The sequence below is a fragment of the Notolabrus celidotus genome, chromosome 3, assembly GCF_009762535.1.
Source record: "Notolabrus celidotus isolate fNotCel1 chromosome 3, fNotCel1.pri, whole genome shotgun sequence".
NCBI lineage: Eukaryota > Metazoa > Chordata > Actinopteri > Labriformes > Labridae > Notolabrus > Notolabrus celidotus.
In genome coordinates, this window is record NC_048274.1 from 29,279,990 (window position 1) to 29,299,231 (window position 19,242).

The window sequence follows — 19,242 nt, forward strand, 5'->3', positions numbered from 1 at the left end:
GTTTTGAATGAAAAATACATGTGGCCAAAGCTAATTACTTTAATTGGTAGATCTACATGCTAATTGCAGAATTTACAGTTTTCCTCCAAGGTTACCAGTGAAAATGCTAACAGCAATGTTTTATTGACAGCTGGTAATCTCTATTAGTGTGTTTTTCATGTCTGTAAATTGATTCTTTAGGTTGCAGCACAGGGTTGTTGTAATTCTAGCCAAACACAATAAGCTCCTGCCAGTGAAGAGCCTTATTCGATCTGATCCCCCAGCGGAAACTCGTCTCTCAGCAGTGTCTTTCCATCACGACTGACGTGGCAGCCGGGCTGGTGCAAACCCAGCTCCACATGTAGAATCATTCCTTTTGATTAAGTTGGCTATTCGTCCTCATCTCAGAACATTTCTGCTTCAGTTTACAATTTTCACAGTTTAGAAAAGGCCTGTCACAATATAATTGTTTCCTCTTGTTCTCAGGTTGATGGAGAGAGATGATTAACAGATGAATTGAGTTGTAAAAGTTATGAAAGAGACCAAGCTTACATATAAGGACAATGTTAATGTTTCTTGCACCAGGTGAACATGCTTTGCTCCTGGAAAAGGCATTGACTGCAACCAAGAAGGGTGTCTCTCTTACTTAGCACATCATGACACGATGCCAGCATTTTTTAGAATTTTACAGCTTAAGCGACGTCTTTGGTTTATAGTGAGTATTGATTTATTCCTAGGTTACCATCTTTGTGGGCAGAATATAATGATGGTTGACAGCAACACATAAACACTGCTGTGTGGATGTGGGAGGTACGGACTGGACTGAATGTGTATGAATGTCTTGGTCTATTTTTATCTTGAGCACACAGGCATATTCCTAGACACTTTGGCTGCATGATCTAATCTTATCTCATCTAGGATAACTGCATAACGAGTTTCTTGTTAGCCACTTGACTTGGGAGATAATGAATTCTGCAAAAGTAATGCAAAGACAATACCAGACCTCTTCTCACTCCAGATTTACACTGTTTGTCAGGGATTTTGATGTTATAATGAATTGCATTTTAATGAAAAGTAAACAGCACTGCAGCAGTGCTGCGAATGAAACAAGCATTAATCATGAATCAATAAAAAGCAACAGGAAATGAATCACAGATAAAATATTTCAAAAGGTAATAAATACTTCTTTAAAAGTTGAGATAGTGATATGCGACCTTCATTGTGTTATCACCAGATACATTCATCAATGACTTTTGATTAACTTTTGAGTTTACAACAAGATAAGCCAGAGCACACTTAGCCATGGATGTTTGATCCCTCTCTCTGTTGTGCATTTCACAGGTTGCAGAGCTTTTTGCATTTTTATCAGCACAGACAAATATTCTGTTCAAAGTTCTCATTGGCACACAGACCGTTTTTACAGCATTGCAGAGACTTTTTCACTCAGCGTACTGCTTGGTGTCAGGGACTTTTTGCCCAGAAAAGAATGGGTGACATCCCAGTGACATCAACAGATTGCACTATTTCTATACCGCTTTGTGTGTCAAATAACCCAACGATCAGGATTCCAATGCGTAAGTGGCTTATGAGAAAATCACAGGTCCTGCGCAAACCGGTGGCAGATGCTCAGTTCTCATTTTTCATTTTCAGTCTCTGGAGTAGATGCATCAGCTTCTGTGAAGTCTGAAAATCTGGGACAATCCAGGGTTAGGGAGTTGACAAAAAGCTTGTTATATTCCACAGATGGGCATTACTGACAATTAATTGAAGCTGTTAATTTATCTTGCTCTTGTTCCTTTGTCATACTTATGTATACTGTACTAAATAGGATGGATTCATTATCAATTAATCTCTTGATCATTTTAGATGAATAGCTGTGTCTCTAACATTTCTAAAAAAACTGTAAGAACTGCCATTTGTTATTTCTCAAAGCTCAATTTTGATCTTAAAATGGTTTGTTTCATCTGAAAAATAGATCAAGTGCCAAAAATAACCCATTTGCAATGATGTAGAATGAATAGCTGCAGTTGAGCAGTTGAGCAGTAAGCACAGAAGTGATCTTGCATTGAGGTATTTCACCTTTTTTTTTTAAGTTATATTTTTGGCCTTTTTGCCTTTATTTGTTAGGACAGCTGAAGAGAGAAAGGAAATGTGGGGGGAGAGAGAGTGGGGGAAGACACGCAGGACATGGTCGACTGGTTGGGAATCGAACCAGCGACCCCTGCGACGAGGACTGTGGCCTCTATGTGTGGGGCGTTTAGACCGCTAGGCCACCAGTGCCCGGCATTTCGCCTTTAAAAATAACAAGAGCAATATCAACTGTATTTCTTGATACTTTACATAGATACTTAATATGTCCTCTTTCACTTTTTGTTGCAGAGAACACAAACAGCGGATGAACTATGAATGCTGAACACAATGATCTCCTCCCTCCAGCGCCAGACAATGAGAGGTCGTAGGCTGAAGGGGGCGCTGTCCAACCCCTCTTTGTGCTGCTCTTGGCCCTCCAAATCCTGGTGGTGGCTGGGCTGGTTCGTGCTCAGACCTGTCCTTCTGTATGTTCATGCAGCAACCAGTTCAGCAAAGTTATATGCACTCGCCGCAGTCTACGGGACGTCCCAGATGGCATTTCCACCAACACTCGCTACCTGAACCTCCAGGACAACCTCATACAGGTTATCAAGGTGGACAGTTTCAAACATCTGCGCCATCTGGAGATTCTGCAGCTCAGCAAGAATCACATTCGCAGCATTGAAATTGGAGCCTTCAATGGGCTGGCCAGTCTCAACACCTTGGAGCTCTTTGATAACCGACTCACCACAATCCCCAATGGAGCATTTGAATACCTGTCCAAGCTGAAGGAGTTGTGGCTAAGGAACAACCCCATCGAAAGCATACCGTCCTATGCCTTCAACCGGGTCCCCTCGCTTCGAAGACTGGATCTCGGTGAGCTCAAACGTCTTTCCTACATTTCTGATGGGGCCTTCAAGGACTTGAGCAACCTGCGCTACCTGAATCTGGGAATGTGCAACCTCAAAGAGATTCCAAACATTATACCTTTGGTTAGGCTTGAAGAGCTAGAAATGTCAGGGAACCAGATCACTGTTATCAAGCCCAGCTCATTCACTGGATTGGCTAACCTCCAGAAGCTGTGGATGATGCACGCCCAGATCCAAACTATTGAGAGGAATTCCTTTGATGACCTCCAGTCAATGGTGGAGCTCAACCTGGCTCACAACAACCTGACCTTTCTACCACATGACCTCTTCACCCCGCTGCATCACCTTGAGCGGGTCCATCTCCATCACAACCCTTGGAACTGCAACTGTGATATCTTGTGGCTCAGTTGGTGGCTGAAGGAGGCAGTACCTGCTAATACCAGTTGCTGTGCACGTTGCCACACTCCTACAGCCCTTAAAGGTCGCTACATTGGGGAATTGGATCACAGCTACTTTCAGTGTGATGTTCCCGTCATCGTCGAGCCACCAAGTGACTTGAATGTGACCGAAGGCATGGGGGCAGAGCTTAAATGCCGTACAAGCTCGGTGACATCCATCAGCTGGCTTACACCAAATGGTTCATTGGTGACACATGGAGCTTATAAGGTGCGTTTGTCTGTTCTCAATGATGGGACCCTGAACTTTACAACTGTCTCAATGCAGGACACTGGGACTTACACCTGCATGGTAAGCAACACAGCAGGCAACATTTCTGCCTCTGCTGTGCTTAATGTCACTTCTGTGGAAAACAGTGGGGTGACCTATTTTACCACAGTCACTGTGGAGACCATTGAGACCCCGGGGGATGATAGCCAAACGCCACTCCCCCCATTTGGCTGGGTGTCATCATCGACAACAAAAGGTACTCCTGTTTCTACAAGGACCACAGAACGGACTTACACTATTCCAGTTCTTGATCTGGATGGCGAGGGAGCCCTCAATGGCCTGGATGAGGTGATGAAAACCACCAAGATCATCATTGGCTGCTTTGTGGCCATCACGCTTATGGCTGCTGTATTACTGGTTATTTTCTACAAGATGAGGAAGCAGCATAACCAGCAGGATCCTGATGGGCCTGCCTCCTCTATGGAGGTTATCACTGTTGAAGAAGAGCTTGCAGGTGTCGCTGCCATGGAAAGACACCTATCTCTGCCCCCTCTAGAGCACTACAACCACTACAACACCTACAAGAGCACTTACCACCACCCTCCCATGCTCAGTGCCATACACAGCTCAGCTACACAGGAACCTTTACTGATTCAAGCCTGCTCTAAAGACAATGTACAAGAGACCCAAATCTGATCCTGAATTTGACTGAACAAACAATATCAGCGGGTTTCATACTTGGAGTACAATGGACCAAAACATGAAGATAAAATAAATCAAAATGACATTGACTTGACAGAGTTGATGTCGATATTACAGCATTTGGCAAAGGGACGACATATGATACTTTAACGTGTCTTTACAAAAACAAAGATTATTTATTAAAAGTATGTCTAGTGGCTAAATGAAGAAAAACAATTTGTGATAGCTTTTTAGCTCATTTTATTTCTCTGTGTAATACTGCACAAGGGAAAGAATGGTTTACTACATGTGAATATGGAATGCATTAAATGCAGCTCATGCAAAACCACATTAAGAATCAACCTAATACTGCAACGTAAAATCTATTCAGTGCTTTTAATGTAATCAGTTTATTTTACCAGATAAAAGTATTTTGTTGAAGGACATTGCCACACTACTTATAGGCACTTATTTTACAGCTCTCGAACGTTCCCTGTCCTTTCTGGGCAGAGGTTTATAAGAGACCCAAAATAAATTTAGCTCGTTTTCATTGCCATCATATTCTAACTGTCATTCAACCCAAAATGAGATCTTTTAATGACACAGCTCTGGAAGATATCGCAGTGAAGCCAGCATGCCTGAGGAGCAAAGCAGCCAAATGAGTAAATGTGCATTTCCCCTGTGGCTCCTAAACAGCCATACATAGCTCACTTTAATTAAGATTAAGTCCTTGCTCCCACTTCTCCTACCTACGCTTTACACTTCTACCTTTACTACTTCTCTCTTTCTCTATCTCTGAATCCTCCATCATCCCTGTCAACTGTCCCTCTGCTTCCTCCCCACTACTCTTTCCTACGTGTTCTCCTGTGTCTTTGATTGCCTCTCTGTCACTTGGCTCGGGCACGTTCCTCACCCCTCGCCATGTCTCATTTGTCTAGCTTTATCTGCCGGCATGTGCCACACGACGGTAGAATATTGCTTGAGAAATGAAGGGGAGCATAAGGCTGCGGTCTGCAGCATCCCTGTTAACCCAGTAATGATCTACGTCCACTCAATGTCGCGTTACCTTGCCATCACCACAGGGTCACACGAGCTTGGGCGCTGATAGTCCATCTGTTATACAGATAAAGAGGCAAATGAGGCTGCTTTGTAATGTAGTGTGACCCTGTCAGGCTAAAGCAGATGGGGCTAACATGGCCAGTCAAGCAGTTAGGATCCTGCAACAAAATAAGGGGCGATGGGTTATAGCTCATTAATCTGTATCAGCAGTTCATTTGCAGACTAACAGAGGAAAGCTGATAACAAAACAGCAGGAGACTTTTCCACTCTCCATGTGCCGAACATCTAACAGGGGATAGAGGCCTTTGATATTGAAGCGACCCCTGCTCAGTCTCATTTTTGATGTTGCATCATTTATAGGCCATCAAAAAACGGTCTCTCCTGTAGTCTGTTTACGCTCTGCTTTTTCATTTAGTCCTTTCAAAGAGGGAGGCTTAAAGAAGGGGGAGGCAGGGATGAAAAGTGAAGAACAGTGGGTGGGAAGGAGGAGGGAGTCAGACCCACAACGGTCATGAGGGGTCTTCAAACAGAGATATTGCAGATATGAGTGCAGGAGTGAAAAAAAAAAGATAAGGAATAAGGAGGAAAAACTAGCCATCAGACTGTCGCCATGGAAACAGTGACCTTGTGCAGAAAGTAAGAATAGGTAGATATGCCTTTCGCTTTGGTCTCCGTGCAACAGGCATATTTAATTTCCTACAGCCAATTTCACAAATGCGGATGATTATCAATGAAGTCTTATATGGAATGTATTGTAAGAAGAGGTTTTGATGAGATTAGACCGGCACATGACGTCACCTTCGAGCAACGCACCGTCAGTCACTTACATGAAATAAATCATCACATGGAGGGAAAATTTTTAGCAATTTTACTGTCCACCGGATATAATCGCCTTATTGATTTCCATCCCTCTGAACACAGCCAGCATTGCTTTTAGTACAAACTTATTAAAGCCCCATCAATCAAAACATTCTTCACCTGTCTGAAGCCCTTTAAATGTATTCTTTCATTTTCTGTGAGGGAAACTGGGCAGAGTAAAGATGTTAAAGCAAAATATAGATAAGAGTTCATATGATGTATGAAGAAGCTGTGAATGGACGGTGTAAGCATTTCATTGACTGACATGAATGACAAGAATATCGATGGTAACTTAAACGAGTGAACCATTCTTTCCCTTTCCACTGTTTTCTTTTTCAATGCTCAATTCCTTTTCAATGCTTTTGATGGCTTAATGATTCAATGTTGATGCTGGCTATAGTGAAAAAAATAAGGGTGAGATTTTTATATATATATACATATACATATATATATATATATATATATATATATATATATATATATATATATATATATATATATATATATATATATATATATATTTGAAGATGAGACTTGAGAGTTTATTCAGAATGAATGGAATATCTGTATTTGGTATTTACTTGCGCAGGATGGCTTTATTTGGTGAGATATTTGAGCGCCAGAATGAAATTAAGAATGAGATGCAGGAGGTTGGACTTGAAATACCAGCAGAGTGAGCTTGATTTTTGTGCAAAAGCCTGAAGCCAAGGTGATCAAATTCTTGTGTGTTATTCTGCCAACTGTCTATGTATGGGGGAGGGTTACTGTCTGTGGGAATATTCTCTCTCATTTTTGGAGAGAATAATCATCAAATGGTTAAATTTATACAAAAAAAATATTTTCAAAAACACAATGCAAAAAAAAAAATCTTCAGATCATAATTTTACATGTGCTTCAATTGTTAAAAAAACTGAAAAGCAAAACAAAAGAAGAAAAAACAAGAGACTGTGCTTGTAAGGAGTCCAACTAATTTCTCTGAGGATGATGTTCAAATATTGATACCTGAGATTGTAGTTCATACTGTACATGAATACAAATAAAAATTGCAATTCTTTTTTTCCATTAGGTTTAAGAGAATGTTTTTATTCACAGAGACGTTGTCACCATGTTGCTGTCTATGTCCCATTTGCACATGCATAGAAATATATCAACAAAAAGGATTGCGCAGCGGCTTCAAGAATGCTGAAGTGAGGGGAACAGGCTGTGAAGAAATGCACTGTAGCTTGTTTTATGAGGTCAGAGGAGGGAAGTGGATCTCTATAAGAGGAAAGGGAAGTGATCCTTCTGTGTTATACATAGGAAGCTGGATGCCTTTATCTCATTTGAATCACTCCATCTGTCTGACAGAATCATTCGATTCATCCAGGGCAATTCTGAGACTTTCATAACCAGCGGCACAAACGCTCTCTCTACTGACTCGATAAAATGAACTCGGAGCCTGGCAGAACTTTGAAGAACATTGTTAAAGTCAGAAAAATACAAATATAATGGCCTAATCTATAGACTTTTCAAAATGTGTTAAATATTGAATCAATTACATGGAACTTCTGCTGGAAACAGTTATGATATGTGCAAAATTTACAACAATGCATACTTTTCATTATGACATCCCGCTGCCTAAAATGGCTCACAGGCACAATTGCCCTTGGGAACACTCCATTTCTCTCCTAAAGTACTTGATAGCTGCCCAGCAAAATGTTTTCAGGCAATTGGTGCAGGATTTATTCAAGCGTTCATTGGTAAGTATGGTCAATCTAAAATCCTCAAATGTCTGCTCCAACAAAGGGATCATTAATTAATTTGCTAACGGATCATTGTATTCAGAAGGTGATGTGCTTAGCTTCAATGAAATGAGGCTGGATGCCATTGCAAAAACTGAACAGTAATCTGTGTGTTGCAGCTAGTAATAGTATTTTTATCATGTATGTGGGAGATGGAAGTCTTCTTACGAGCAGTGAATCAGATGATTTGTGGGACAAGATGTACGTTTAGTATTGAATGCGCGCATCATTACAAATTCCTTTATTTTTCGTCTTGCGTCAGTGTTGGTACGTCATTGTCAGATCCAGCTCTGTATCCAGAAAAAGCCCAGTCCCAGTTTTTGTGAGTATAATCTGACAATGTGGGAAGAAAGGAGAAAAATAAAGAACAGAGACTGCTTTTCTCCAAGAGGGCTGCTGTGTGTGATGCATCCATGTGCTCAGCTGACGCACTGGTCATGTAGAACTGAAGGATCAGCTGCAGAACACGAGACATGGACATTTGCTTCAGAATATTTAGATATTTAGGTTCTTAGTATAGTTTTTATTGGTCAGACTTTGAATGTTTGCCATTCCTGCGGCACATCCATGACTACAACAAGTGCCAGCAACACAAAGAGAAAAGCACTGTATGTGAATCCAGCACATAAAAGAAAACAAAGCTTTTTAGAGAGACAATCAAACAGCGGCAAAAGAGGAGCATTAGTGTGCATATGTTGCTACAGGAAACAGGTAAACAGAAAGAATCTCTCAGACATACTTCAACATTTATACAAAGCCTGACATCTGTTCTATCAGTTCTCATTGAGGGTTTCTCAAGTCTCTCTCTCTCCTTCTGAGAAAATCAAACAGGTCTCAAGGTTAAAAAAATCTGTACTGTGATATGATAAATGTGGTACAAACTGGTCTAAACACATAATACCAGAATTTGAGACTTTACTGTGATAGTAAAATTAACTTGTTGAGCCAGATTATAACTTTCAGTCAACCGATCCATTCTTGTAAATTCAGAGACTGCTCTCCTGTACTGAGCTGGTGATGGTAAACCTGCAAAGAGTAGGACTGAAATTAAATATGTCATAGAAGCTATCGAATAAATATATATATTTAGTTTGTACATTAGTATTTCGATAACCAGTTTTTGTCAGTAAAGTTGTATTAAAATGACCAAAATCAATATAAACCAATATACAAAGAAAACATATCATTAATGACAGTCAGTGGTTTTATGCCTTCATCATACAAGATGACTTCTTCATGGGAAATGAAAATACCTACAGAAAAACAGTTGTGACTAGGACTACATCTAAGTGAAATGAATGGTCACATGACTGTTAAGCTTACCTTTGACAAGTGTATTAAAATTATCACATTTAGTTGTATTATTTTTGTAGAAAGAATGAAAAATGGCCTTTACCAGCTGACGTGACAGAACAATGAAAAATTACCCAAAAGAAACAAATGTGTCAGCACCTCTCTCAATTTGTCTCAGGTAGACAGGTTTGATGGCCACTTGTTTGTTTTCACAATCAGATTACAGCCCCACTCAAAGTTCGACCCATAGTACCTAGTCCTCATGACACGACACCCTTTTTTAATTCTTATTTTGGGGATTTTATGCCATTATTAATTGTTCTGTGCACGATTTAACCACCAAGCCAAGCCAGCCCCCCTTATACACTTTTTAATGATGCTTCTACACAAATCCAGTTTATGGAAACATCAATCAACCACTCAATCTTTATTTATATAGCCCCTAATCACAAATAACGCTATCTCAAGATGCTTCACATACAGAGCAGGTCTAGGCCGTACCCTATGTTATATTATTAGCAAAGACCCAACATCAAGACAGGATGAGAACCAGTCCCATCTTACAGACAGGACTTAATCTGATCTCATCTGAATCCACCATAAGCAGAGCACTTTGCAGCATTTAGCAAGTTACAGTGGCAAGGACAAACTTCCTTTAACAGGCAGAAACCTCCAGCAGAACCAGACAGCCATCTGCCTCGATCGAGTTCATTCCTTATCAATTGAATTATTTTCTTAATTTATCTTGACAGTAGACTACAAACATGTTTATGATGGACGACAATATGATATAATGCTTTACCATGGGTCTTGCAAGTCCATTCCGGCTAGGTACCTTATTAGTGAATGACACAGTGACTTGAAATAAACAAACTACTGTACAATACAAAAAGATAATGTGATACAACACGACTCAATTACAATCTGATTAAGTTAGATGAGAGATTAAATACATTTAAGATGAAATACGATACAATACACTTTAAAAGTGAGAAAAACACTGAAACTGTTGCATAAATTCATATTGTTTTATGTTTATATAGGCTGAACTTTCAGCCGTTCACCTCACAGACAGTGTGAATTTGACTGATACTGTATGTCCTTACTTCCTTTGACTGCAGGGTAACCCATAGCATCATATTTCACTTTGGTTCAAAGATCTGAAAAATAATGAATTATTTTCTCCAATGAATCATTACTGAACGTTTTTAACATCCCTGAATAAGGACAGAACATCGTTTATGCTTTCTTCATCACGACAAAGGTTATCTTGCACATTCCAAACATTTACAGTATTGATTGATTGATAAGAGCTCACAGGCGTCATGCAAGATGAGTATGCAGCAAGAGAAAACAACTGGGGCATTGTTGTGGACATAGCAACATAGTCCTATCAAAGAAGTTGCACAAAGAAGTGAGTCCAGTTTGAGGGCTTCTCAAACTGTCAAATACTGCACAGCAACTTCTTCTCCTTTAAGACAGAATAACAACTCTTGTAAGTAAATCCATGCAGGCGTATTCTTTGTGTACTTGCACAGAGAGTACATTGTCAGGTTGTCAGTGAAATCCCCTTAAAGGGACAGTGGTGTTTCTAGAATATTGCTCCAACATGTTCAAGAGCAAATGGAGGATTCATCATACTAAAGCAAAGAGTACTATAACCTATCAAAATACATCTATGTTATGTTTGCTGCAAACTCTTTAGTTAAAGTGTATTGTTCTTACCGGCCCGTGGGAAAATCTGACATGAAAAGGCCAACAACTTATTCACTATAGTGCATTATATTTGAATATTGGTAGATTTGAGTGCAGGTTTTTTAGTCTGGAACATTAGAAGTGTAAATAGGAATGTGTGTGTAGTGTCAAGTAAAAAAAAAGATAAAGAAAGAGAGTGAATCAATGCAAAAGGGGGTCTCAAGCACTTGCAGTGAAGAGAGGGCAGCTTTGAAGCTGTGATTTTTATATGCTATGCTACCTAGATGCTCCAGATGTGGCCGACACAGGCTCCTATGGGACTTCTTCAAGACTACACACTGAATACAGAAACCAGCCCTGCACAGAGTCAGTATAAAAGAGCCCTGAAAGTATACCATCGTGTTTCAAACAGACAAGGATAGCCAAACCAGATGCTCTGATTTTAAGGCCTATTTAGCTACAAGTGCAAATCTCCCCTTTAAGAAAAGCTGTGTTCAAGGAGCCTAGTTCTAAGAGAGGACACCCGGGTTAAACAGAGCACGAGCAAGCTGTAAACAGATGGGTTCTGCTGCTGTCTGTAGTAACACCTGTTACTCAAAAAAAAGGCAGATACACAGAGAGAGGAGAGGTTGCAGGACCGTAGAATGCGCATACCAAAAGGTTTGGGGTTGGAATTTCATGTAAAGAGGTAAATCCTGCTCTGTGCAGGTGGGCCAGTTTCCCAAGGCACAGGCCATGTAGCAACAGCATCTTAGAGATAATCAGGCATTGTAGCATTTCTCTTTCACAATAAATGATCCAAATGTTTAAACATTTTAAAATACTCAGGTATCAGGAATAATTTGGCTCGCCCAATGAGATATCTTGGAACGTGTTGTCGCCCTTCAAATCAAGTCCCACCTCACCAATAACATTAATTTTGAACCATTTCAAACAGGCTTCTGTTCCCAGCACAGCACAGAAACAGCACTCCTCAAAATCACAAATGACCTTTTCCTGTCCTCCGATTCTGGCCACCTCAACATCCTCATCCTCCTCTATCTCACTGCTGCATTTGACACAATAAATCACACTATTCTTCTCTCCCGCCTAGAGCACACCATCAACATCACTGGAACTGCACTCTCCTGGCTGAAATCCTACCTCACTGACTGTCAACAGTTCATTTACACCAACAACTGCACCTTTAACATCGCTCCTTTGGCTCAAGGTGTCCCCCAGGGTTCGGTGCTTGGCCCCTCCTGTTCATCATTTACTTGCTCCCCCTTGGTAACATCATCCGTCAACATGGCCTTCATTTTCACTGCTACACTGATGACATCCAGCTCTATATTTCCACCAAATCCATAACCACTGTAACACACTCCACTATCACAAACTGCCTCTCTGAAATAAAAACATGGATGCATACCAACTTCCTATCACTGAACTACGACAAATCCGACCTCATAATCATCGGCCCCAAGTCCCTCACAAATCCCATTCCAAATTTCACTCTCACTTTAAATAACTCTACTCTATCTCCTGCACCTCACATCCGTAACCTTGGAATCATTTTTGACAGCAACCTTTCTTTTCAACACCACATCACCAAGCTCACTAAAACGGCCTTCTTCCACCTCCGAAACATAGCCCGCCTCCGTCCATTCCTCTCTTTCTCTGCCGCAGAAACCCTTATCCATGCATTCATCACATCCGATTTAGATTACTGTAATAGCATCCTGTACGGCACATCATCCAAAGTCCTCCATAAACTGCAATACATTGAAAACTCTGCTGCACGCCTCCTCACCTGCACTCGCTAACGTGACCACATCACCCCCATCCTCCAACATCTTCATTGGCTCCCCGTCCCCTACTGCATACAGTTTAAAATCCTCCTCCTCACCCACAAAGCCCTCCACCACCAGGCCCCTTCCTACCTCACTGACCTCCTCCACCATCACATTCCTTCCCGTAACCTGCACTCCTCACACGCCAACCTCCTGTCCCCACCTCACAGAACCAAGCCCCGAACCTGGGGGGACAGAGCCTTCTCAGTAGCCGCCCCCACCCTCTGGAACTCACTCCCCTCCCATTTCCAAAACTGCTCTGACCCTTCAACTTTCAAATCTCTTTTAAAAACTCACCTTTTTAAGTTAGCTTTTCATTTGTGATTGTACTGTTGTTTTGTTTGATCTGTGTTATACGTTTTTTTTTATGCTTGTATTGATTTTAACAATTATACAGTGTCTTTGAGTTTTTGAAAAGCGCTATATAAATAAAATGTATTAATTAATTAATTAATCTTTTGGTTTTGGTACTATTTAAAATGCTGTTTTGGGGAATATGAATCTTTTGCTCAAGAGATAGTTCCAAACTGCATAAAAGGAGTGAACACAACTATCATGGTATTACTCTTTGGCTTGTGAAACCTCTTTTGAAGCCTTGAAACTTTCATTTTGGCCATTGCCATCTTGTTTTTTAGATGCCGGTCACTCTGATAGTTTTCAATCACAGGTAATCATACTCTTATAAACTACCTGCTTTACATCATTAGAATAGAAATGTTAAAAATAATTAACTAAAGTAGTGATTGAGATAGCTAACTCATTATAAAGATGTTCACTGCATTGGGAAGCAGCAATTAACTGGTTTCACTATTAGCCACACCTTAAAATGTCACACTTATTTAATGGTAAAGGCTCTGCTTCACCAAGTGTTTCTGTAGTCACTTTAAGAAAGGGGCTGATACAATATGTTTGGCGCATCCTGCATGGAACAAAAACAAAGTGACACTTGTGGTGCACCAGCTTAATGTGCCGTGCTTATCAGGAGACATGGAGGCTACGCTACATTAGTTTAAATATGGCATGGGGGACTAAGCAGGTAAGTTTTGTTTCCACCAAAGAAACGAGTGAAGTCAGCAGAGTGGGAGCATTTCCAGCACACCAAGAATGACCAAGAAGGTATGGATCACCAGTCTTCAAAACCCTCTTTGAAAAGGTTGAAAAGGGTCAAACGCGTCAAACTTGCGGAATCACCACCCAGCACTACACGCCCAAGTAAAGGTAATACATAATAACAGATTGATGTTACGTTAGTCTCTTAAGGAAACAGTGAGTTTGTTGGGAGTTAAACAGAAACTTGTCAGTTACGATCGATGGCATATTGAGGAAAGTTGGACTCTCAGTGCAAAGTAACCAAAGCAGCAAAGCAACTTGAAGTGAAATGAGTCTTGACTATTTGGTCACTGACTATTCAGCGTTGCTTCCTCCCATCTATGTGGAGTATATGATTGGCATTGCAAATTAAGAGCCAACTGCATTTGTTCCACCTTGTTTTGAAATCAAAAGGGAGAGATAGAATTTTCTTCATCTTTATTATTTTTACTCGCACCAGTCAAACCAAGTGGACTTAAGGGTTAAACATGTTTGTGCGTGTTACAGATTGCCGAGTATGAGTGTACCCTTGATATCTGTTGGTATCTGGAGACCTCAACTTAACATCAGACGATCACAGCTTGAATCTCCACAGTTGCAAAAGCCCAAAACAAACAACAAAGGATTAACATACCTCATTAGTGTGCACTGGCAGCGTGTCATGTTGTTGTCTTGCCATCCACAATGACCAGCCTTGTTTTGTTTTGTAGATCCTGTTATTACAAGAAAACAAGCTTTGTTATCTAAAGATTATAAGATGAAAAAATTGAGATCTCAAGAAAACGACTAACACAGAAAATGTAGTAATTAAAATGTATGGATGCGAGTCTGTTTAAGACTTCCATAATTTTTCCCATCTGTCCGTCAGTAAAGACGCAAATTTTAGAAACTTGCACGTGCCTTAACTTTAAAACCAGAGGCTTCAATCCTTTCACACAGAGTACGGTAATAATGTGAGATTCTGAAACTTGACTGTTGAAGGATAAACACATAATGTACTGAGTTATTCAAATAGGAACCTCTGTCAAGTGGAATTATTTCACTTATTGCTATTAGTGAGAGAAATGTTGTGTTTAATGTTGTGTTTAAGTATGACAGGAACAAATGTCATAATTCTTGGTTTCTCTCTCTATAGTATTGCTGCATTTCTCACACGTCTTTTGGGTTCAGTCATTGAAGTTCTATCAGTGAGAGTGAAACAGATGTAGGCCAAGGCCTAAAATTGTGTTTCCCGGCGCTGATAGTTTCCTCTCAGTGTAGTTTGGCATCTCTCACAGTTTTGGCAGCTTTTATGCCCAAAGAAGCTACAGACATTTGTCTGCACAGACTGGATAAGAGAAGGAGCCAAGTGTCTTATGATTTTATGGAGAAGAGATGAGGAAACATTTATGTGACCTCATTGCTCACTCTGTTGCTCTGTGTACTTTGTGTGTGTGTGTATGTGTGTGCGCGCACATCCGTGTGTGTGAGATACCAGATGCTTTTTTATTTGGTTTGATTAATATGCTACTTAATGGATAATTTATCACAATATCTGACAGGAGCAAACAGCTGAAAAACTGTGCGACGGAAAAAACAGATTAAAGGATGACAGTGTTGCAACTTCAAAGACTCATGTCACCGCACAGACTTTGAGGTGTACCATGTTTATGCTACATTTAGTAGTTTGTTCACTTGCAGCTAAAAAAGGGGACTAGATTTTTTTCGGTTATCATACAGATGCTTCCAAGTGATGGAGTAAATACAACTTGCAGATCTATTATTGGAACATACATTGCCTATACAGGCATCCCAATGATGGATGTCACTATGGAGCTGCAATTACAAGGCAAAACAAATTGCTGCATGTTGCCTTGACAGCAGCAAATGAACATCCACCTACTGCAAGACGACCGGTGCTGCAGCAAACAATCCAAACGTGGGATTTGAGCAAACTGGCAACAGCAGCGGGTGGCATAGGGATGCTCGGTGAAAGTGATACATGCTCCACATGCCTGTTCGACTCATGTGGGCTGGAAATCTTAAATATGTGTTGCTGCTCCAGAAATGAGCTCTCCTTGAGAGAGAAGGCTTATAAAACGACATGCTGATGTCAGCCAATGTTGCCCTTTGGGGTGGAAGAAGACATCTGCTTCCCTTAATCTGTAGTACGCTGTGTGGTTGTTCCTACAAAAATCACCAGCAGGCAAAATCTGACAAGCTGAGTATCTTCTGATGAAAAAATAATTATTTTATTTATTTAGGTCTTTTAAGTGATGAGCACAAAGTGAATTCCAGAGCAAGGGGAAGACAGATGACAGTATTTAAATATTGTAAGAAATAGTGTTACAAATGTTCTTCTCCAAATCTGTCGTCTTTTCTTGACGCTTTTTCTAATAGAACAGTATTTTAATTCTTTCTAAATATAGCTTTATGTCAGCTTTTTCTCAGTCTTTGTATGCAAACCAACAAAACAAACAATGCAGAATTTTAAATGGCCCATAGAGCACATTATGGTGGTTATTCTCCCAGCTTGCATTGAAATCAAAATTGCTTTATCTCAGAGTGCAAACGAACAGAAGCAGTGTGACCTGGCTAATTGGTGCTGAAAAACTGGGAGCGACTTTAACAAGACAAGATTGTCACATTCAGCAGAACACAGACTGTAACAGGACCTCACATGTTGTGCACACAAGTCAAGAAGAAGATTGAACATAAACACATCCAGTATAGAGTATATACAGGAAGACTTGAATAATTCTCAGTGTGCTGGGGTTGCAGCCCTGGCAGAGTGTCAAGCAGTGCTGGCTCAGTCATTAAAGTACACTGTGCATCCAGGTTGTCATGTAGGAATAGCTGCAGAGGAAGAGTGTAGATATATAACAGTCGTGTATGTAGGTGTAAGGGTGAGTAACTGTTACCAATACAGCCAAAAGAAAATGTCAAAATATCCTCTGCTTCCAGCTTTTTTAAATTAGAAATGCAGTTTTTACTCTGTTTACACCAGTGTCAAGTTCATACTTGTTTTTTCAAACAAAAACAAACTTCTGCTCAGCCTTCACTTTTGGCTCAGAGATGGGGATTTATTTACAGTGGCTGTGATAGCAACAGCGATGTCATTGTCGACCTTAAATGTGGTATTGGCAAATATGCAAACTACGACTTGTGTGGGGTTAGAGAGTGTAAAGTTAGTCATAGTTAGGAAAAGTCAGAACTCAAAGTTTTTCCGCCAGTATCATGTATTTTCTAAACTGCAGTGGTATCACAGAGATACTCGCTATGGCCAGTAGGGGAGAACGGGGTTGGTTGTCACACTTTTTACTGTTTTGATGATTGCTCATCATCAAAACACCTTTCAATAGTCATTCCTAAATTAAACTGAAGCTTAAGGTGTTGACTTGAAATGTGTATCCCTCTCATTTTCCAACTCATTGTAACAAAGAGGCAATTAATTATCAAAGACACTCTGACACATTGTGACAACCAACCCCATCATGGGGATGGTTGTCACACACTATGGGGTCGGTTGTCACGCACTATGGGGTTGGTTGTCACAATGGTATTTCGATGGAAAAAATCTTTTAAAAAAGGCAAGAAGGCAGAACTAAATCTGAAAGTTTAATTGCACCAACAAGTGATAGACCTACATAACTTAATTCATTTTAACATAAAATGAGCAAGGAACATGAACAGGAAACACATCTTTAGGCCAGCCTATATAACAACATAAAGAACAAAACAAATAGGCCGAACAATAATGGCCTACTCAACTAGGCTACATGCAGTCACTGTCTGAGTTACAGTGATGGCAAATGTACGGTCTGCACGCTCCAACTAATTTCACCATGCATGATTTTGCCAACATAGAAAAAAATTCCAGTTGGGGTTGGTCGTCACATTCTCTTTGGGGTTGGTTGTCACATGTAACAACCAACCCCAAAGAGAATGTGACGACCAACCCCAACTGGAATTTTTTGCTAGCATCCTAACAACCATCTAACAAGTAGTTAGCTAGCTAATAGAAATCTTAAATATAGCTTTCCCCTCACACTTTGTATGGGTAACACTTGTTTTGTTAGAAACCAATTGTTTAAAAGCCTAAAAGAAAAATACTGAGGAGCTGAATATTTACAATTTACATGAAAAACACAAAAAAATCCTCTCACCTCAAGTTCAGCTGTCTTACTCCAGAGAAGACTATGTAGGTGAGCCCTGATCCTAATTCTGGAAATGTCCATACCCCAATTTGAGAGACAGTGGTCTCTGGTGGCGATATATAACGAGTGTGCCAACGAGGAGTGACCCCAAATAGTCTAATATTCAATGATTCCTTCTAACGAGCCTTAGTCGACTGCCAATCTCATAGTCGAATATTTGCATATAAAACATGGATCATTCCATTCAAACCATGGGGGTGCTCAATGTCTAATTTTACATTATTTTCCTGTTTCCCGTAAAAATAGTGTCTCATGTATCCTATTTTGATATAAATATAGACATATTTAATGTAATTCTGAGAACAGCTTTTGAAGTGTTAAATCTCCTTAAAGTGGTAATTAAATCTCCCCTGGTAATTAAAGGTGGACTCTCCCATTTAGCGGGAGCTGTGGAGCAGACGTACCTCAGCTGGTCTTTAAATCTGTCTATGTTTATGGTAGCTCAAAATGTCAGGAAATAAAACTTCAGTTGATCCTAAATATAGTAATGAAGATGAGGAGCAGCTTCATGAAGAGGGCTGTGAGATCAAGGATTACCGGACCACACAAAAACTGTACGGGGCCAAAAGAACGAGGACAGATACCCAAAGCTGCGCAAAGCCTCAAAAACAATCCACAGCATCCCATCCACCTCCACACCATCAGAGAGGATATTCTCAAAGACAGGATTTACAGTCAATAAAGCAAGGAGCGCACTTCTGCCCGTACACATGATGGTTTTCCTCATGTACAATTTGAAAAGACTCACGCAGACAAAGACGTGATGAAAGACTGTTTTAAAAGGTTCTGTTAAGAGATTTAAAAACCCTTTAGCTGGTTCAGGTTTGATTTTGAACATTATAAACATGTTTAGCCTTAAGTTGGACAAACTACCCTCCGCAGCGCTGCTCTCAGCTGTGTGAACACTGTTTAAATATCTCCTGATTCCTTATTCTATAACGGCGCGTTGTTCCATGTTTAACGGATGGTGGCCTTATTTGAGTTTTCTCTCCATCACCTCGTTGTTTTTGCAATATAGATTTAAATAATCTAAGTTTTATATTTATAATATTCTGCTGTCCCTTTTACTTTAAGCTACAAGTCTCTTAATTGTAAAGGGTTATGTGTAATATTGTCATGCGGTCACCATCATGCAGACTTTGGGTCAATAAGGAAAAACAACAAACATTCAACT

General features: G+C 40.2%; 1 protein-coding gene and 1 long non-coding RNA gene across 3 annotated transcripts in view; one reads left to right on the forward strand and one right to left on the reverse strand.

Annotated features, from left to right (window-relative positions):
* LOC117810960 overlaps positions 1-19,242 on the reverse strand; it is a 135,313-nt gene that overhangs the window by 27,821 nt on the left and 88,250 nt on the right. For both annotated transcript variants that reach the window (XR_004630888.1, XR_004630889.1), the window contains exon 3: positions 14,507-14,585. This is a non-coding gene — a long non-coding RNA (uncharacterized LOC117810960). The remainder of the gene's footprint in view (positions 1-14,506; positions 14,586-19,242) is intronic.
* Positions 2,386-4,280, forward strand: LOC117810959 (leucine-rich repeat-containing protein 4C-like). Its single transcript, XM_034680973.1, is given in 2 exon segments — positions 2,386-2,461; positions 2,464-4,280. Coding segments are annotated over 2 exon segments (1,893 nt in total).